The sequence below is a fragment of the Dermacentor silvarum genome, chromosome 1, assembly GCF_013339745.2.
Source record: "Dermacentor silvarum isolate Dsil-2018 chromosome 1, BIME_Dsil_1.4, whole genome shotgun sequence".
Classification (NCBI taxonomy): Eukaryota; Metazoa; Arthropoda; class Arachnida; order Ixodida; family Ixodidae; genus Dermacentor; species Dermacentor silvarum.
In genome coordinates this window covers 315,459,385-315,477,724 of record NC_051154.1, presented here as the reverse complement: position 1 = coordinate 315,477,724, position 18,340 = coordinate 315,459,385, and the positions used below count along the sequence as shown (strand labels likewise).

Below are 18,340 nucleotides of genomic sequence, written 5' to 3'. Positions count from 1 at the left end.
CATATTTTTAAGTTCTTTTATAGTTTTTTTCCTCTATGCCATAGGGCAGCCCACTTCAAAAAAAATCGATAATAACAACCCGCAATACAGAAATTAACGCAATAGAGCAAATTTTTAATTGATATGCGGAAAGGGGAAATGATGAAATAAAGGCGAGAAAGCGAGGCATAGATAAGAGTCGCAATATACCGTAATGCAAGGCGAGAAAGTTCCTTTGAATGCATTTAACGCCCTCTTTTGGGGCAGACTGTTATTGAAAATACATTTTTTCTGTTGTGTTGTCTGCCTGCCTCATAGGTCGACGCCCAGTTGGACAAAACATGCACATTCGGAGAGCTGCTCGACGCCAGCCGACGAGTGGCTGCAGGTCTGCGTAGGCTCGGGCTGCGCGCAGGGGACGTGGTCGCATTTCATGGCTCAAATAGTTGCGAGCTGGTGTTGGCCATGTGCGGGACATTTTTCTCCGGTGGCACTGGAACGCTCTGCAAATGCAGCCTTACCAGAGGTCTGTTTCTCCGTTGTTACGCAATAATGCAGTGTGTGTGTTTCTTTTTTTTTTTTTGTAGTAGTAGTACTGTTTTGTCTTTCTACTGCGAATACTACTTTTTAAAAAGCCTGCAATGTTTACTAGAATTACGCCCGCACAAATACATTAATTGCTGAGACAGATATTACTTGGAAGAAAAGCCCAAGGAACCTATGCAATTATTAATCTGATTACATTAATTAACCCTTTTTCCCAAACTTTAAGGCACATGTTCATTGTTGCAAAGTTCAACGCTATCGTCAGAACAGCCTTGTTCCACGATAGTACCTTTCCAAACGTTAATGTCAATCAAAATAACTGCCGTCGAATCATTCGTTAATTTTAATTGATCGCGCAAGCGGAACTGCAAAGTGCTGCTCGCGGGGGAACCCCTCTGTGACGTGTAGTGGGGTACGTTAAAATGAAGCGCCGCTATTGGCCACGAGATAGAGTGTAGTCACCGCCTTGCCTGGCGGGCACTAGCTTAAGACATACTGGTGGGCTGTGGGCTAGTTGGTTAATCATGATGCAATATGGCAGCGCACTTTGGTACACGGACGTAACACTGAACAAACACGAGCACTGTACTGCAACTATCGGTTTATTGCTGGGTGCCCATACATAAATACACGTTCCAACGAATGCGTCGACCACTTCATCGAAAAGAACGATAAAGTTTTGACCACTCATACGAGCTAACAGCCATCGTGCTGCACGAAACGTCATGCTTGACAAGCCTTCACACTGCACCAAAAATAAGAAAGAAGAACAAAAAAGCGGAGAAGGAAGGCGAGTGAACCGTGCCCTCCGACATTGACGTGTTCTGAGGTGATCTTATCGGTTTTTAACAAGTGCACTGACGTCAGCGTGCAAAAAGCGAAGACAAGCACGCTGAAGCTCTGCAATCAGTTCAAGCGACACGCACTTAAGACAACCATTGGCGCAGGCAGCAAATTAAGCTTAGATTTTTTTTCTGTGCAAAAACCCACAAGCCTGAGTGCCCATTGAGAGTAATAGTTTCCGAGACTGGCACATGGCGAAAGAAGCTAGCAAGTTTCTTACAAGATAAACTGAGTATTTTACCAATTTATGACCCTTACCGTGTTAAGAACTCTGAAAAGGTAATTAGCTTTCTGAAACAGCATTCTTACCAGGGATTTTTAGCCTTCTCTGTCGAAATTAAAAATCTATACTGTAGCATTCCGCATGATGACTTGATGACTAGTGTCAGTGACTTGATTACAAGCATGGGGTGACTAGGTTTCAAAACGAATCCGGCCTTCATTGTAGCCAATTTTTAGAGTTGCTTTCTGTATACCCTAGGTCCTCTTTCACACAATGGGACAATGAAATTTATTTTCAGAAGAATGGTGTTTGTATTGGCTCCAGTATAGCTCCCGTTCTGAGTGATCTCTACCTTTCTGTACGAGACAAAAAACTTAAATAGAGCCTTGACAGTCAGAATGTTGCCGATGTCTGTAGGTACGTCGATGATTATTTAGTTTTCCTACAATATGACGAAGCAGGTTTTGCAAATGCCGTCTCTAAAGCTCTCGCTGTGTTTTATGTTTGCCGCAATCCTCTCGTTGGGACACATGAGTTCCCCAGGGATAAGTTTATCAATTTTTTAGACCTTGGCTTGTATTGCTATGCCAACCATGTCTGCTGGTGTTACGAAGCAAGGGGAAATTAGCGTGTCCTTCCATTCCGTTCGGCCCATTCGAAGCTAGTGAAGAGAGCGATAGCGCGCTCATGCTTTCGTATCGCGCTTGTGAATCCTTGTGAACACCGATGTGCCGGCAGCTCCTTCAACCAGGCACGCCATCTTGAGAATTCTAAGTATCCTTCGACCCTTCTTGCCTCAGTTGCGGAAACTCGGCTGAAGCGTTCCAGGAGCGCTCACGTAGCCGCGGTACATGACGCACGCACACGCATTCAAAGACCGGTGGTCATTACCTACGTGCACACTGTTTCGCACAACCTTCGTAAAATAGGTCGAAATGTTGGTGTCGACGTGGTATTCTCAGCGCCAGTGCGGTTGTCCGCACTCTGCAAAAAAAAAGTAAACACAAAGAAAAAACCAACGAATGTCTGTGCCATCAAGCACAAGCCAACATACGTCACCTGCACAGAGCGGGTTGTTTATTCGATTACGCTGCAGTATCATACGGTGTACGTTGGCCAGTCAGGTAGACGTCTGAACTCAGGGCTCACAGAGAATAATTACCACTGCTATAGAAAAGATACCGGCCACCTTGCCTTCCATTGTAGGAATCGCGGCTGCGAGCCGAAACTGAAAGAGAGGCAAGTCGTGCGCAGGAAAAGGAACAAGTTGACACGTCAAATTATAGAAGCAGTTGAGATTTCAAAGCGGAAGTAAAAATGCATCATGCAGTTTCCCCTCGGTCGCATTATATGACAAAGAAGAAAGGTTTTTATGCATTTGAAAGCGGCAATGTCAGAGGGTACGGTTCACTCGCCTTCCTTCTCCGCTTTTTTGTTCTTATTTCTTATTTTTGGTGCAGTGTGAAGGCTTGTCATGCATGACGTTTCGTGCAGCACGATGGCTGTTAGTTCGTATGAGTGGTCAAAACTCTATCTTTCTCTTCGCTGAAGTGGTCGACGCATGCGTTGCAACGTGTATTTATGCATGGGCACCGAGCAATAAACCGATAGTTGCAGTACAGCGCTCGTGTTTGTTCACTGTGTTACATCCTTGTATCGAAGTGCGCTGCCATATTACATCCGGACACTAGCTGAACCGCGCATTGTGCAGATGGCGCGCCGCGTCGTCTGCTAGCCAGTGCACTACGTGTTTACATGCTCACGTACGCCTGCATATTGTCTAAAGACAGCTTATACCGTGGTTGTAGCGCCGTCTAAATGCTGGTATGCATTTTTCGCCGCTGTGCAGAAGCATTTGGCCCTGCCCTGTAGTCCTTGCGCTGTAATAAGATCAGTGACTGCACGTGTCGAGCACGAGAAATGTAATCGTCCCACCCTCTGTTAACCACGATCATTTCAATTTTGTAGCCGCTTTGCGTTTTGACCCGATCAGACAAAGCATTTTGTGTCGTTCTCGGCAGCTAAGGCGTTCGAAGCAAGATGAGTGCAGCGCTTTAGCTGCCTTTCGTCGTGGTGTTTAGGTGATTCTAAAATCTCTGTGACCACGGAACATGAAGTGCAGTGATCAGTCAGCCGTAGAAAAGATAGTATCCTGAGCACTCATGTCGTATGGCGGGATACACTCTTACGCATGATAAGCATGATGGTTGCTTAGTGCTTACACGACCAGCCATATTTGGGCCAGAGGTGTCTTTATATTATATGGTTCATATCTCCCTAGAGAGAAGTAATTTTGCCTCGGTTGTGAATTGTAGCATTTTCGTACTTTGATTCTCTGTTACAAAAGGAAAGCCAAAATAGAGAATCACATAAGCACCATGTGTGATATGGTATTCGTTAGACGTAGACATTCATTACGCTGTTATTATTATACGCTATTTAGTACGGCCATCGTGCTAACGCGCTTTCACTCACAGTGATACAGCCTGTCTACTGAACTGAATAACTGCATTGGAATTCACAGAAAAAAAAGCGGGGAAGTCGTGTGCACGTTAACAGTTATAACCCTCTATATGGTGCCATACATTGAGAAAATAACTGAAAAATATTATTGCAGGCTCATTGCGCTTACTATCTAGTTGTAAACCATTTCACAAAAGATGAATTCATTTGTTTCAGAAGTAAACGATAAATTGGTATGTTACCTTTGGTAATATCGTAGCATAATGTAGCCTGCAAATCTACGCTCGGCACTGTAACTATGTGTGCGCGGAACGTGTACCGATGGTCGTTTGTAGCAAACTCCGCCATTCAACTATAAAAATTCATGAAGAACCAACTCTGGTTTCTATCGAAGAATGACTTTAGCATGCTTTCAGAGGTATATTTATTTATGCCACTATGTTGCACTGTGTGTCAGTGGGATATTATGGGTTTTATAGGTAAAGTATTATGGGTGAATTATTTATTCATTTAGTGTGTAGACGCTACACGGGGTTCCACATTGTTTCTTGAGGAAGCGCTGCTCGTAGTAGTACCACAGTTGTTTCCCGCATACGGGTCTTGTTAGACGTTGTATTATACTGTGCTATGTTCGGGGTCGGCGAACGAAAACGGTTAGACAGTCACGCAAACTCGGGGTAAGCTCCCATAGAAATATAAACGTATTAAAATATACTGGAATGCATTGATTCAGAGATGAACTAGTCAATTTGGAACATTTGAGAAAAACTTTGAGCGCGAGAAATACTGACGCACCATTTTGACAAGAGGTCACACAGACAAATGTGCCTAGTTCTCGTGTGAGAAGCTGTGCTTTTAAAAACATTTGTGATTGCATTTCTGAGTCATGCCATCTCTTACAACATTACAGAATGCCTGTAGTTAAGAGACAGCTAGAACTGCAAAAAAAGCAAGAAACTTATGGCCTCTCACAAAACATGTCCAAATGTTACGAACCATCGCGCCATGTCACGAACGCGAATTCGAATAATTCACGTGCATAAGGAACGCCAAAGCCTTCAAATGATGACCATGCATCTGTTTTTTTTTCTTTGTTGCTTCTTTTGTACGTAATTTTAGTGTTCATGTAGCTAGGACCGCCACAAAAAGAGGAGGAGGAGGAATGAACGTGTATTGTTAGAAACAGCGAGAAAGTTTTCTTTCTTCGCCCTAGGTGGGCGGCTCTCTCAGTCCAGAAAGCCGTTGGCTAATGCCGCAGCCCGGGCCCGGTCCACCAGACTTCGCTGATCTTCCAGGCTCTGTGCCGTTAACATTGCCTCCCACGTTTCTTGGCTTGTATCGGTTCTGAGGCATCGTCTTGACTGTTTTTCTCGCGGTGTGGGCACACCAACACCATGTGTTGGAGGGTGTCTGGTACATTATAATATCGGCATAGGTATGAGAATTTAGTGGGGTGCATCGGGTGCATGATAATTCCTTGGACATATGTATTCGTTAGTAGTCTGCGGAGGGCAGTGGCTTCTTCCTTGCTTAATTTTGTATGTGGTAAAGGATATTCTCTTCTTTCGAGTCAGTAATGTTGCAGTATTATGGCGTAGTTGATGGCAATGTCCTCCACCCTCGTCGATTTCCGGATCTCATGCGGCAGGTAATCCCGGCTGGTATGCTCTCGGGAGACAGCATGTGCTGCTTCGTTTCCTGCCAGGTGTTCGTGGCCTGGGGTCCATACGACGTAGGTTTCGGGTAGTTCTTGGTGTCTTGATAGCTCTTTTAGAATTTTCACAGCTGTGGCATAGATTCGGCCTTTTTGTAAGTTTCTACATGCCGTTTGCGAGTCGCTCAAGATGATTGCTGTTTTCTTGCATGTGGCGATGCCGAGGATGATGGCCACTTCCTCCGCCGTTTCTGGATTTCTGGCCGGTATGGTGGCAGCGACTAGCTCATTCCCTTTGTTGTTGGTCACGGTAATTGCGTAGGCTCTTCTACCTGGGTATTTTGCCGCATCTGTATATCTCGTGTTGGGGTTCCTTGAGTATGTCTTGCTTAGCGCTTGAACTCTTGCTTGTCTTCTGTCTTTGCGGTGTGTTGCATGCATGTATCGAGGTATTGGAGCGACTGAGATAGAGTCACGGAGAAGTGGCGGCAATCGGGCTTTCACGTCTGAGTCTGCTATAAAGTTTTCGCTGTATGCGAGTTTGCGAAGTACTGCTCTTCCTGTTTGAGTCAGCTTAAGTCGTTCCAGCTGGCTGGCGCTGTGCGCTTCACTCATTTCTTCCCAAGTGTTATGGAGGCCAAGTTTGAGTAGTGTCGTGGTTGAGGTCGTACTGGGAAGTCCTAGTGCGCTCTTGATTGCCTTTCTGATGACGATGTTGAGTTTTTCAATTTCAGCTTTCTTGAGAACTAGATACGGGGTGCCATATGTGATCCGGCTTATAAGGAGTGCTTGGATAATTTGGACGGTTTCTTTCTCTTTAAGTCCTCTTCTTTGAGTTGTTATACGCCTAATAAGATGAGTTACTTGTGTTAGGGTCTTCCGAAGCTTCGGAAGTGTGCAAAAGTGTACAAAAGGCCACAAAAAGAGTTAGCAAAACAAACAACCAATACCAATATATATTCTTGATGGTAAATTCGCAGGCACTGCTCTCAGGAGGAGAAAGCCTGCACTAGCATCATTGAAAGCAAAATATGTTACCGAACGGCCTCTTTGCACGTTAGTAAAAAGCTACCAGCCTGTGCGTCTAGGAGGCTGCGTAGAACACGATGTGTTACCAAACGGTAGTGCCGCACCATAGTGGTTTAACGCCTTACAAAACATTTTTAAAACAAAAGAGTGCTAGATTAGCAGAAAATGCAGCATCAGTCGAGCTGCCAACAAAGTAGGCTGAACGCCAACGAAGTAGGCAGAACGCAAGCGGAACACGCACACAAAAAGCACCAACATAGTGTTGAAACATTATCTGTGGTAAAACAGGAATATTCTCCTCGTTTTGTGCAAAAATGTCATACAGGAGGGCAATGTATTGTCAATTCATCACAGTGAGCGTGTTTTATTACATTACAATACGCTGAAATTGCCATTAGCGAAGTGCCGTAGAATATGTTCGTTTCATCTGCGTGCCCCCAACATCCTATCCCCACCCACACTTACACGGCGATGGTGCCGCAACCTACAGCTAGAACTCGCCACGCATACCACGGCTAAAGCGGTCCGTCTCGCCCCTGCTGCTAAAGTGACCATGCGTTCAATCGGGAGCTGCGCAACGCGCCAGTCGGTACCAGCCAGTGGGAAGGAGGAATCGCAACGGCAACTAACACCTCCTCGGCAGCACGGCAGTTTCGTTTAACGCCACTCTTTTACGTTCCAGATTTGTTCGATGGTGAGTTGTCGTTTCGCTGTGCCACTTGCGTGTAATCATGAACATGTAAGAAGTAAATTGGCGCGAGATATTTTGGTTCACGTGGTCATTTTAATATGTAGAAACAAAGCTAGACTGCCGGTGAATAGGCGTTTAAAAACAGCTTTGTAGGTAGAGCACTGCATCTTAGTCACATTGGGACGTCTAGGAAGTTAATCATTTTCGGTGCGTCCGTGTGTGTAATATATATGAAAGATGCGAGAAACAAAGAAATGTTAAAGAAGGTATCAGAGTGCTTCTATCTAGCAATAAACACCGTAATCCTTTATTATACAGGTGTCCTTTGTATACTATACACATTCTTTATGGAAAGGATATACGCGTAGTGAACGTGGCGTCCTTGCAGAAGTGTTCTTAAGCAAGGTGCCCGCAGCTTGCCTCTCTCTAATAACATGAGCACCAGAAAAGTAATAGAAATCAGAAATGCATCAGAAATGCAGTAATTATCTGTTTCATTAGAACCTGTAGGGTGGTTGTCTATAAGGAAAACTTGGAGGCAGTCACATTTTAACGCACGCACCCTTTTTTTTAATTCCACTAAGTCAAAATATGTGTCATCATATTTCAATGCGCCATCTCGGCGATATCGAAACGTAGCGCGCCTCGCTGCTAAGCCAGACGGAAACGCCTTATGACAAAGTGTGTGACGAAGTTCGAATGAATGAATGTCGTGTCAAATATCGATGCGGCATTCGCTGCACTGGCAAAATGCGCCCTACCGGTATCTATTGCGACAATTTCAACATTTGTCGCACTTTTCGTAACGGGCATTTCCACAATAATAGTTCGATTATTTGAGGATGACCGCATTCTCCTTTGTGATATTTATGAAGCATACGATCACGGAGCCCACAGGAGAGCCCTCAATAATATTCTTGCACTATGTAACTGAACTTAGAAAAACAGTCCTTCTTCGCATCACTACAAAACTTAACCCCCTTAAATTCAGTTCATTGGCTCTAGACCTTTAACTGAGGTGGGTGACTATCAGTACTTATTTTGACAAGAAACTTAATCTGAAACATCCATATTGCTAATACAGGTTCTTCTCCGCTTCGGAAACTGTGCTTCTTACGTCACAAGCGTAAAGCTGCACCACCGCACGTAAGGTGTGTGACTTATACGAGAATTTGATCAGGCCTAAACTTGAGGATGCCTGCATTATATGGGACCCATACGCAAATCCTAATGTCAACTCACTTGAAGAAAGTCAAACAAGGGCTGTGTGATTTATTTTTTCTCTATATGCTCACCAGTTCTCTGTTTCGTCAGTTGTAGAATCTGATCACGTTACTTCATCACAATCCCGGAAAATTCTACGCCTCTGCCGGGGAAGTTTACGCGTGCTGAAGCCACACGCCTGCAACGCATCATCCCGGAAACCGCAGTGACACCAGCCCGCCGCACCATGATGCGCCTCCAGACCTGGCAATCAGCCACTTGCCGCTCCTGTCCAGGGAACCAGCTGCTGGATCAGAATCATATACTCTGGGGTTGCTCGGCGAGAGAGCCGAGCACCGGAGAAGAGTGATAGCCACCCTCCCCCCCTAACTCTGAGGCCTCAGGATTTGGACGCCTGGCGCCTTCCCCCTGTTCCCGCCGAGAGACGGCGCCTCATATTCCAGTCGTTACTTCAATTTTTCCAAGAGTCAAAAATGATGAATAATATTTGAACGAACCTCCTACTTTATCCCTCCCCCCGCCCTGGTGGATCCACTTCCTGGGGGCGGAAACTTTTTATGATTACTTTAATAAACGTTCGAACAACAACAACAGTTGTCGCTGAAATTATGAATAAATGCAGAGCTTTGATTCCATCGTTGTTCCCGCCGTGTTGGCTTAGCGGCTATGGTGTTTCACGGCCAAGCACGAAGACGCAGGATCAAATCCCGGCTGCGGCGACCGCATGTCGATGGGGGTGAAATGTAATAACGCCGTATGCCGTGCATTGGGCGCATGTTAAAGATCCCCAGGTGGTCAAAATCGGTCAGGAGTTTCCCACAGTGATGTGCCTCATGATGAGATCGTGGTTTCAATTGTCTTGTGAAACCCTGCAATTTCAATTTAATTCTCTGGTCATGGGAATGGCAACAGCGAACGTGAAGACTTGTGCTTGCATTATGTTATTTTTTATTTATAAAATGCTTCTTCTCCTAATTGTGCATGGATTCAGAACGTGCAAGCACATTCAATTGCAAGCAAATGCGAGTCAAATGAGAATAAAAAGTGACGCCAGCGAAAACCAGGGCAATGCTAAGGGTTTCAGGAGGAAATTCAACAGGATCTTTTGGAAAGACAATAAAATCACACGGGGCTTGTGCGATTATTGCATGCCGAAGAAAAACTTAACTTTTTTAACGGTGCTACTAGGGACAGTTTAACGGCCGCCAAAGATAAAAGTAACTGAAAAACGGTGGAAGTTGCACTCATTGAAGATTGTTAAGACTCGTGGAATGGCGTCCCGTGTGCGTATTTACCATATTTTCTGGAATGAGGGCGGATACTTCTCTTTAACCCTTTCAGTGCCGGGATTTTCGGGAGGTGACGCACCCCCCAACGTCGTTTTCTTTATCGGATAATATAAAATGCTTATAAATATGGAGGTGAGCAGGCCATGCAATGCGTAGGATGCATAACCGGTGGACCATTAGAGTTACAGAATGTGTACAAAGAAAAGCGCAGTCGAGGATGGCAGAAAGCTAGGTGGGTTGATGAAGTTATGAAATTTGCAGGCGCAAGTTCGAATCAGCTAGCGCAAGACAGGGGTAATTGGCGATCGCAGGGAGAGGCCTTCGTCCTGTAGTGGCCATAAAAAATAGGCTGATGATGATGATGGTGCTGAAACGAACGCAACGGTTTATTTTTGGTTGTGTACAAATGTAAAAAAATGACGCGGATAATGGCAAAGCCTCTCTTATTGTGGTCCTCACATTCATAACTAATAAAAAACACGTCAATCCAGTACACGGCCGTCCAGAGGGACGGCGAAAGAGCGGAGAGGCTTGGCCTCCCGATTCCGACATGGGAGCCGCCAGCGGCGAGCCGGAGACCCCAACTGGTCTCCGCCGGCTAGTCCCTCAAGACCTCAATAAAGTTCATTGTCTGTCAAAAGGAACATGGCGGGACAAAAACATGGAAACGTACCGGTACATCAGTGGCACTGAGAGTTTTAAAAATAGTCTAAGCTTGTGATTGGATTATATTAGAGGATGTGATTTGGCTGGTACGGCCAGACACTGCTAATCACAGAAACGTCGATGTCACGAGGTGTAAAATGATGTTGCCTATTTTATCTGTACACAAAAAGAAACTGGAATATGTTTATGATGAGACAGATCACACAGGCGAAGGAGGTCGGAAACGTTCGAGACGTCTCTCCGATTAGCTTCAGGCGCCTGTCTAGTTTGACATTCCTTCGACGCATCTATTTCGCTTAGTCATGTAGTGAACTAAATTGTGGAGGCCTGGGACGAAATTCAGACTGATCCTATAATGCAAGTATTTCAAAAGCGCGCCATCTATAGACAATGTTGTATGTTCTTTTAGAGCGCAGCTCTTAGGCGCCTGTTCCTGCGGCGAGCGTCTCCCGTAACCGAGCGAACGGGCACAGCGAAGGATGAAAGAGCGAACGCGCAGCGGGGATGAAAGACGGTGGTAGCCAAGAGAGGAGGGAAGCCGAGAAGGAGGGTATGGCGAAAGCGTGAGAAGAAAAGCGTAATGACGTACAAGACAGGCTCTGCGGCGACGATAGCTACGAGATAGCGCCAGAGTATCATGCGTCAGACATATGAAAACAAATCGCTGCATGAGCGGAGGTGTGTTTGCGGTGGCTGCTGTGAATCGCGCTCACGCGTCAGCCACGCGCTTCCTCTAGCAATATCCCGATTATCGAGGCAGTCGCGCCACACTTCGCTCCATTTACAACGTGCTGCACGAGACAGATTGTCCGCGCCAGCCAATATATCGTGAAATGAAAACACGTATGCACTTAAATTTCGCATTAAGGTGCATCGTAATCGCCGGTGAAATTGTTTTCAAAGCCGAATGCCCCCCCCCCCCCCCGCAATCTTCTCTCTACCTTTTTCTTTTTTTGCTCAGCATAGTATTCTAAAACCCTTTTATTCAATTTACAATCTTCCATATTCGGCTTGGTGCGGTCATGAATTGAGGCTAGCCTAGATTCGAATAAATACGGTATTTCGGAGGTAACTTCATTTGGCACATGCATACAGTTCTTTCACACGCAGATATGTTGTCGGACACGAACAATACACGGAACCTAGCCATAGAGAGCTTCGCTGTAAAATTATAATTATGTGACGGCAAACAGCGATCTCTGGGAGCAGAACTCACTTCTAGAAGGTGTCGCGCTATTCTGAAACGTAACAATGACTACAGCAGGGAAAGCTTCATGAGACCTCGGAAGCCGGGCGCGTGTAATGACATGCCCGGCACTTTGGCTGTGGTCTTGTCTCTTTCCTGCATAGCCACAGTGAATTGACGAGGGAACAGGTGAAGCGCAAAGGTGCATAGCCATCTCGGAGTACTAAATGTGCAATTAGAATACACGGTGACATTGCTAAAATGAAGAAGCATTTACTAACAATTACTTTCGCATAATTAAACGACCACAGCCGGCGTGTTTTTTCTTTCTTTCTTTTGCGTTCTGTTGGTTTTATGGCAATATTATTTGACTTCCGAAAGTCAGGCACGTAAATAACGAACTTTTGTACTTCATTACACAGTTTCGTGTTGTATTTGGACTAGAACACTTTGAAAGGAGCGAAACACTGCTGTGATTTTTCTTGTGCTGACACGTGTGAGTCGAAAGTGCCTGCACCTGAAATAAAAGAAATGTAGGTGTAGTTCAATGCTCACGCAGTCTACGTACTCGCTACGAGCTACGTTGAAATATCTAGGCAGAGAAAGTTTTTACTGTACTTCCTTCCAAAATATCAAGCCTCAGTACCACGTGGATATTGTTATGGTCTTCTGTTTCAATTTAATGTTGACGTCAAGCACAGAGGACGAACCAATGTCAAAAAAATTACTTCGCACATTGTGGCTCCTAACAGCTTCTTTCTTTTGTTTTGCTTTTCAGGAGAAATGCATTACCAACTCGCCGATGCAAACCCGAAATTTGTTTTCTGCCAATTAGAAGAAATTAAAGAAATGAGGCAAGTTTGCGAGGGTATTTCGTCTGTAGAGGTAAGCTATTTTGAACTCAGGTGCTATCAGGTGGATGCCCGCACTTTGCTTCGGCTTGTAGCCGCATGTTGAGTAATTACTGATGAGTGAGACCTTTAGGTATAGATGTATTTAACGGTTTATACGATTCTGTTACCTTTGACACAGCCTGTTTCACCAGAGATGAATAAATTTCAGGCCATGTGGCTATTTCCAGTGTCAATCAAGAAGCATTTATTTAACAGACGCAACCAGAGGTCGTTTCACACGTCATGATTTTGTGCTTCTTCTGCGACTACATCACAAATGCTAAGAAAACATAATGATGAAACGGAGCCCAGTTCAACACATCTTCTCGATTTAATTTCGATTCTATTCAATGTATTGCCAGTTTGTACAAAAACTGAGGGTGGCGACAGAAAAGCAGTGTCGTAGCACTACCAGGCAAGCCTCATCACCCCTTTTTTCAGCAAATATATCTTATACATTTTTGAGAAAGCAGGATATGTTTCGCATAAACTGGTAAAACACGAAACAAAAACAAAAAACTATACATTTTCAACGTACCAGGTAATTGTACATCATGCACAGAAATGCATACTTTATGAAAAAAGACTAAATTATACACCTGCAACACGTCCAGACAGCATCAGCGTCTTGTACGGACACACATGATTTTGCAGATATAGAGTTATTGATGAATTTGGGCAATGTGTATCCTAACATAGCGGTTTCTTAATTCGTCCTGCACCGAGGCAATTCAAAAGGCTAAGGGTTGGTAGTTAAATGAAGGGTTTTTCGAGCTACAAGCGTTACACTGTTTGAAAAATAAAGAATAATTTTTTGAGAGTGGTCGTTTTGTGAGAACATGCGAAACGGTGATAAAGCAGATCCCTTACAGGTACAATTCGCAAGTGTTCGCAAATGTGCGTTTTAGAAGGATCATATCGTACCTCGGATATTGCGTGCAGCATTTTCCTGTGCAAAATAAACATTATTTTCAATGTTAGACGCAGTGGTTCTGCATCAGACAAAAAAAACAATAGCACACTGACGAATTAAAAAACGTATTATAAATTTAGTTTGTTTATAAATGGAGAAGATGCGTTCTGCGAAAAATGATTCTAACAATATGCGAAAGCATATGAAAAACATTTGTGGCATGGGCATTCCAGGTAGGTGGGGGCACAAAAATTGCGCTGAGGCATTTAAACTTATAGACATACTTGACGACAAATAGGATTCAAATACACGTGTGGCGGGTGTTGTCCGTGCTTTCCTTTTGAAACAAAAATCATGGCTATCAATTTAAAAAAAGCGCCGGCGACGGCTTTTTTAGAATCCTGGCACGTTCAGAAGATGACGGCTAACATCAATCGTTCGCCAGGAACACTTCCCGCCGTTTACGCTCGCTGAGGTCTACGAAAAGTGTGTGCGCGCGCCTATCCGCGCGCCTGTCAAAGCGCCAAAAGCGCATATAGGCACTACTACGCCTCACGCAATCTCGCCCCTTAAGACGGAGCCGGAAACGTGGGGTTTTAAAATAAATTTTGATTGCAGTTTTTGTTCTCTTTAATTCAACTGTGCCCAACCAGGCTGATATCTGCCTAATGTTTACCTGAGAAACAACATGATTATTTCTAGTGAAATTAGGTTTAATTTGCACGACTTAATCACCATACAAGACATACATTCTGGTGCCACGTTATTTAGTCGGTAAACAGATGGTGCGCTTTGCCCTAAACACGATTGCATGAACTCATATTCATTGACATCAAAGCCCGTAAAACATTTCCTACACCCTCAGGGCAACAGCGTTGATATACGAATGTAGAGAGGCTAGAATATTATCAGAAGCTATGTTCTTGAACATTGCGCCCTCGTCAGCGTATAGGCCATAAAAGGCCAGTAACTAAGCCTTGTGATGCACCTCAATATACAGCTCTACATTGTGAGCAAGCGTCATCGTCAGAGACATACTGAGCAAGGTAAAGAACAAAACTTTCATCCCAGGCCAGAAGTTTAAAACCAATGCGGAAATAAGAAAATAGCAAACATTGTCGCGGAGCATTTTTTGGCACATTTTGTAGAATGCTTTAGAAAAGAAGAAAAAAAATCTCGGCAGAACCAATATAATGATGATGGTCGACGGTAACGCGTTAGCATTGAATCAATATAGCGACACGATATATATTGCCACCGTCGAAAGTAGTCACGTGTGAGGCGCGTACTGCAGCGGGACTCCTCTTTGCCGCTTCCCTATTAACACTCGGCGCCATCCAGTGCCGCCTCCGCGAAGCCTGCGCATGGCTTCAAAAATGCACGATGCGCCGGTGCGTGCGAATGCTGATAAACGCGTCGTGCGGCTACCGAGCTCGTCTCTCGCGTTTCTTGCTGCGCCATCTAGTGGAACTGCCTCCGAGACTAGAAGCGTGGCGCCCCGATGCCTGCGAATGCTGAGAATGATTGTCGCCTCGCTCGCCGCACATTGACCCAAGGGGGCGAGAGGTTCATTGAAAAGAGGAACATACCCAATGCATTTATGGCGCAGCACGCTAAAGCGTTGGCATGAAAGGCGTTCATTGAAAAGCTTCACATGCCCCGTGCATTTGTGGTGCAGGCTACTAATGCGTCGTGTCACTGCCCTTGAGGAACCCTCGTGACATTGGTTTGATTCTGCTCCCATTGTAGAAATTCAAGGGTCCTTTTTCGTTGTTGTGCAGCGGCTCATTCCCAGTGGCACACCCAGTTATCGAAGTTGGCAACAAAGAGGTTAATTAGAGACCAGCACAGAGCGAGTGGCGCGTACGCAGCACTCCAAATCGGCGTCAAAGAGTTTCTTCGAACAGTGGTACCTACCCAGTCCCGCCTTTATAGTGGCCCGTGTCGCAGTGAAAAAGGTTTGATAAGAGCGGCACGTGTGTACACATTGTCACATGCTGTCGCCTTTAATTGGTGCCGGCTACCCGTTTTCGCATAGAGATATGAAAAGAAAAATTAACCTACAAACATTAAAACTCAAAGTCGACTCCAAATCACAATAACACAAAGTCCAGTCTGTTGAGAATGGGGCGCTATCACGTTAACAGACCTTGGGCTACGTGCCCCTTGTGTCACCTTGGCACGTTCATTATGGGAGACTAGACAAGAATGGCCACGTATAGACGTTTTCACGAAGGCGCTACCGACGGTCTGGCGGCGAGAGTATGTGTCAGTGTTGTGTGTTTGTTCTGGACTGTGAGCTTGCCTTGCGCTTGTGTTCCGGAGTGGTAGCTTTCCTTCGATGTTTCAGTTTATTTTTCTCCAATGACTTACGCTCGTAAATAATGACATATACTCATCAAAAGGCCACAGGCCAGTACTGTGCTGTTTATGGGTGCACAAACTACCAGCGGAAAATAACGATTTTGGGGAGTATAGTGTGTCCACAACACAGCACTCCGCGAGACCACTGCCGATGTGGTATGTTTACGCTTCGCCAGTTTCCTGCATCACTTGAGGACTTAGCATTTCAGTCTAATAAGAACCAATGCACACATCAGGTAAATAACGCATTTTGGTAAACGGTTTTCGGCACATTTCATTATAGGTTGCGAGAAATTTCAGCTCTTCGCTGCAATATTTTCTCGTATGAAGTGGCACAAGCTACATTTGTTATTCTTTCAAACACGACTTCATTCCAGTGCCTTATACGGGGATCACATGGTGCACTTTTGATCGTGATCGATCCCGATCTGGGTCAAATTTCTTGGTGGCGATTGGCTTCTTTGCTCTATCTGCGGAAGGGAGCCAATCGCGGTTGAAAATTCCGAAGATCGGGCTCGATCGCTATCAAAAGTGGCCGTGTGACACCGGTATAAGACAAATTGAAGCACTCTGTGAGAGCTAGTCGGTAAATACACTTCTCAACGATCTGGAAAAATCCTGTCCTTGAAAGATCTATGCAGCCCCTGTGTCCACGAAAATATTGTCTCTGCGTTCACACGTACCCTGCGCGGCCCTGCCCATAAAGGTAATTACAAAATCTAGCACCAGGAGCGGTATTCTGTTAGAGTCCAATTAGTGGACTGTCCATTTCGGCTATCACTGATTGGCTGCTACTTGACGTGCAGGAAGGTGCCAGCCAGTCTTCTTCCTGCACGTGAAGCAGCAGCCAATCAGCGAAAGCCGAAATAGACAGTCCACTAATTGGGCTCTGACAGAATACTGCCCCTGGGCTGTATCAGCTAGTTGCGTTGGCATCTGTGATCACTGTCGCGCGACGGTTCGCTGCAGGTACCGCGCGGCTCGAGCTCCACGCTTATGCTTTGAGATTTGGTGATAAGCACCCTGCAGTGCACCAGATCCAATAAATTTTGCATGATTGAGTTGTTGAGTTGCGTCGGAAGCGTATGGAGTAACCACCACATATCTACCAACCACTGACACGCGTCGTCGGGCCGCCGGCACCTGGTTCTAAGCATTGCCCGACAGCTACGTTCGCGCCTGCTTTCGCTAAATGAGGAAACCCTCAACCGCGAAACGTAGTGGTGATCAGATTCAATTGACGATACAGTCACATGTGCCCAGCAATAACAATGATTACCAATACCGCTGATTCGCACGCCAGGTCTCGACGAAAACGACGCGGCTGCCGCCGCTACCGACGACGAAACACCACATCCACTGGCTGGGCATGCTGTTGCCATGGCACACCACACTGAGCGCTCAGGCGAGCACGTGAAACATGTAACAAGTCAAGCGGCACAAGACAAGCGAAGCGGAAGAAAACAACCGAAATAATGTGCGGCGAAGATCACACAGCCAAAGTGCGGCCGGCCTGCTCTCGCAAGGCTCACAGTCCATAATGGCGGCAAACATGTTCTGACGCTAGACGTCGCCCGTGTCGGGCAATGGCGCTACTCAAACGTCAGTTTGTGAAAAGGTCTATACCCAGTAACACAAACCCAGTGACCCAATTTGTCTGCTAGGCTAAACGGCAGCCAGTAGCAAGTTGCGTATTCGGTAGCATACCCAGTGGCCCATGTTTTCTGCTCAGCAAGACCAGCCGCCATCTCAAGTTGGGACAGCAAAAAAATCAATATATCATCGCGGTGCTTTCTTACAACAATTTCATACAAGTTTTGTGTGTTATTGCACAAGGAAATATGACGCTAAGCTGTGCTATGTAAACCTATTCACATGTTTCTATTGGAAATGGTTGAAGTTTGAACCACTCTCTTTCATTTTTGCTTCCAAAAATCATTTAATATAAGACGAGCCGTCTCCGCCACGTTAATTATGACGATGTTGGGCCTTCATATGCTGCCCGCGTATGCGAGAGAGATCCGGGCCTATCGACAACATCGCAAGCAGCGAACCGGCTGGTGGTCTCTTCCATTAAAATGACGTCTTAATAAAAGACGTGGGACACAATTCGCCTGACACCTTTCTACAAATACCATAACTTAGTTATAAGAAGTGGGACACAATTCGCCTGACACCTTTCTACAAACAACATAACTTAGTTATAAGAAGCAGCACCTATATTTCACCTAGCCTGGCCCGTTACAGCATGGTGATATTGCACGTAGTATGCTGATTATCATTTCGAGTTTGCATGTTAACAATATCGCAATGTGAAATATCTGTATAATATATTACATTGTTTGAAGTCCATAGAGTTACTATCGCAAAAGAGAAG

At 45.3% G+C, this 18,340-nt stretch overlaps 1 protein-coding gene across 1 annotated transcript in view; it reads left to right on the top strand.

The window, feature by feature from the left end:
• Window positions 1–10,067: 10,067 nt before the first annotated feature.
• The window catches only part of LOC119442435 (uncharacterized), a 49,121-nt gene continuing 40,848 nt past the window's right edge, over window positions 10,068–18,340 (top strand). Inside the window, exon 1 of the mRNA XM_049661667.1 lies at window positions 10,068–10,073. Coding sequence (XP_049517624.1) covers window positions 10,068–10,073 — 6 coding nt within the window. The remainder of the gene's footprint in view (window positions 10,074–18,340) is intronic.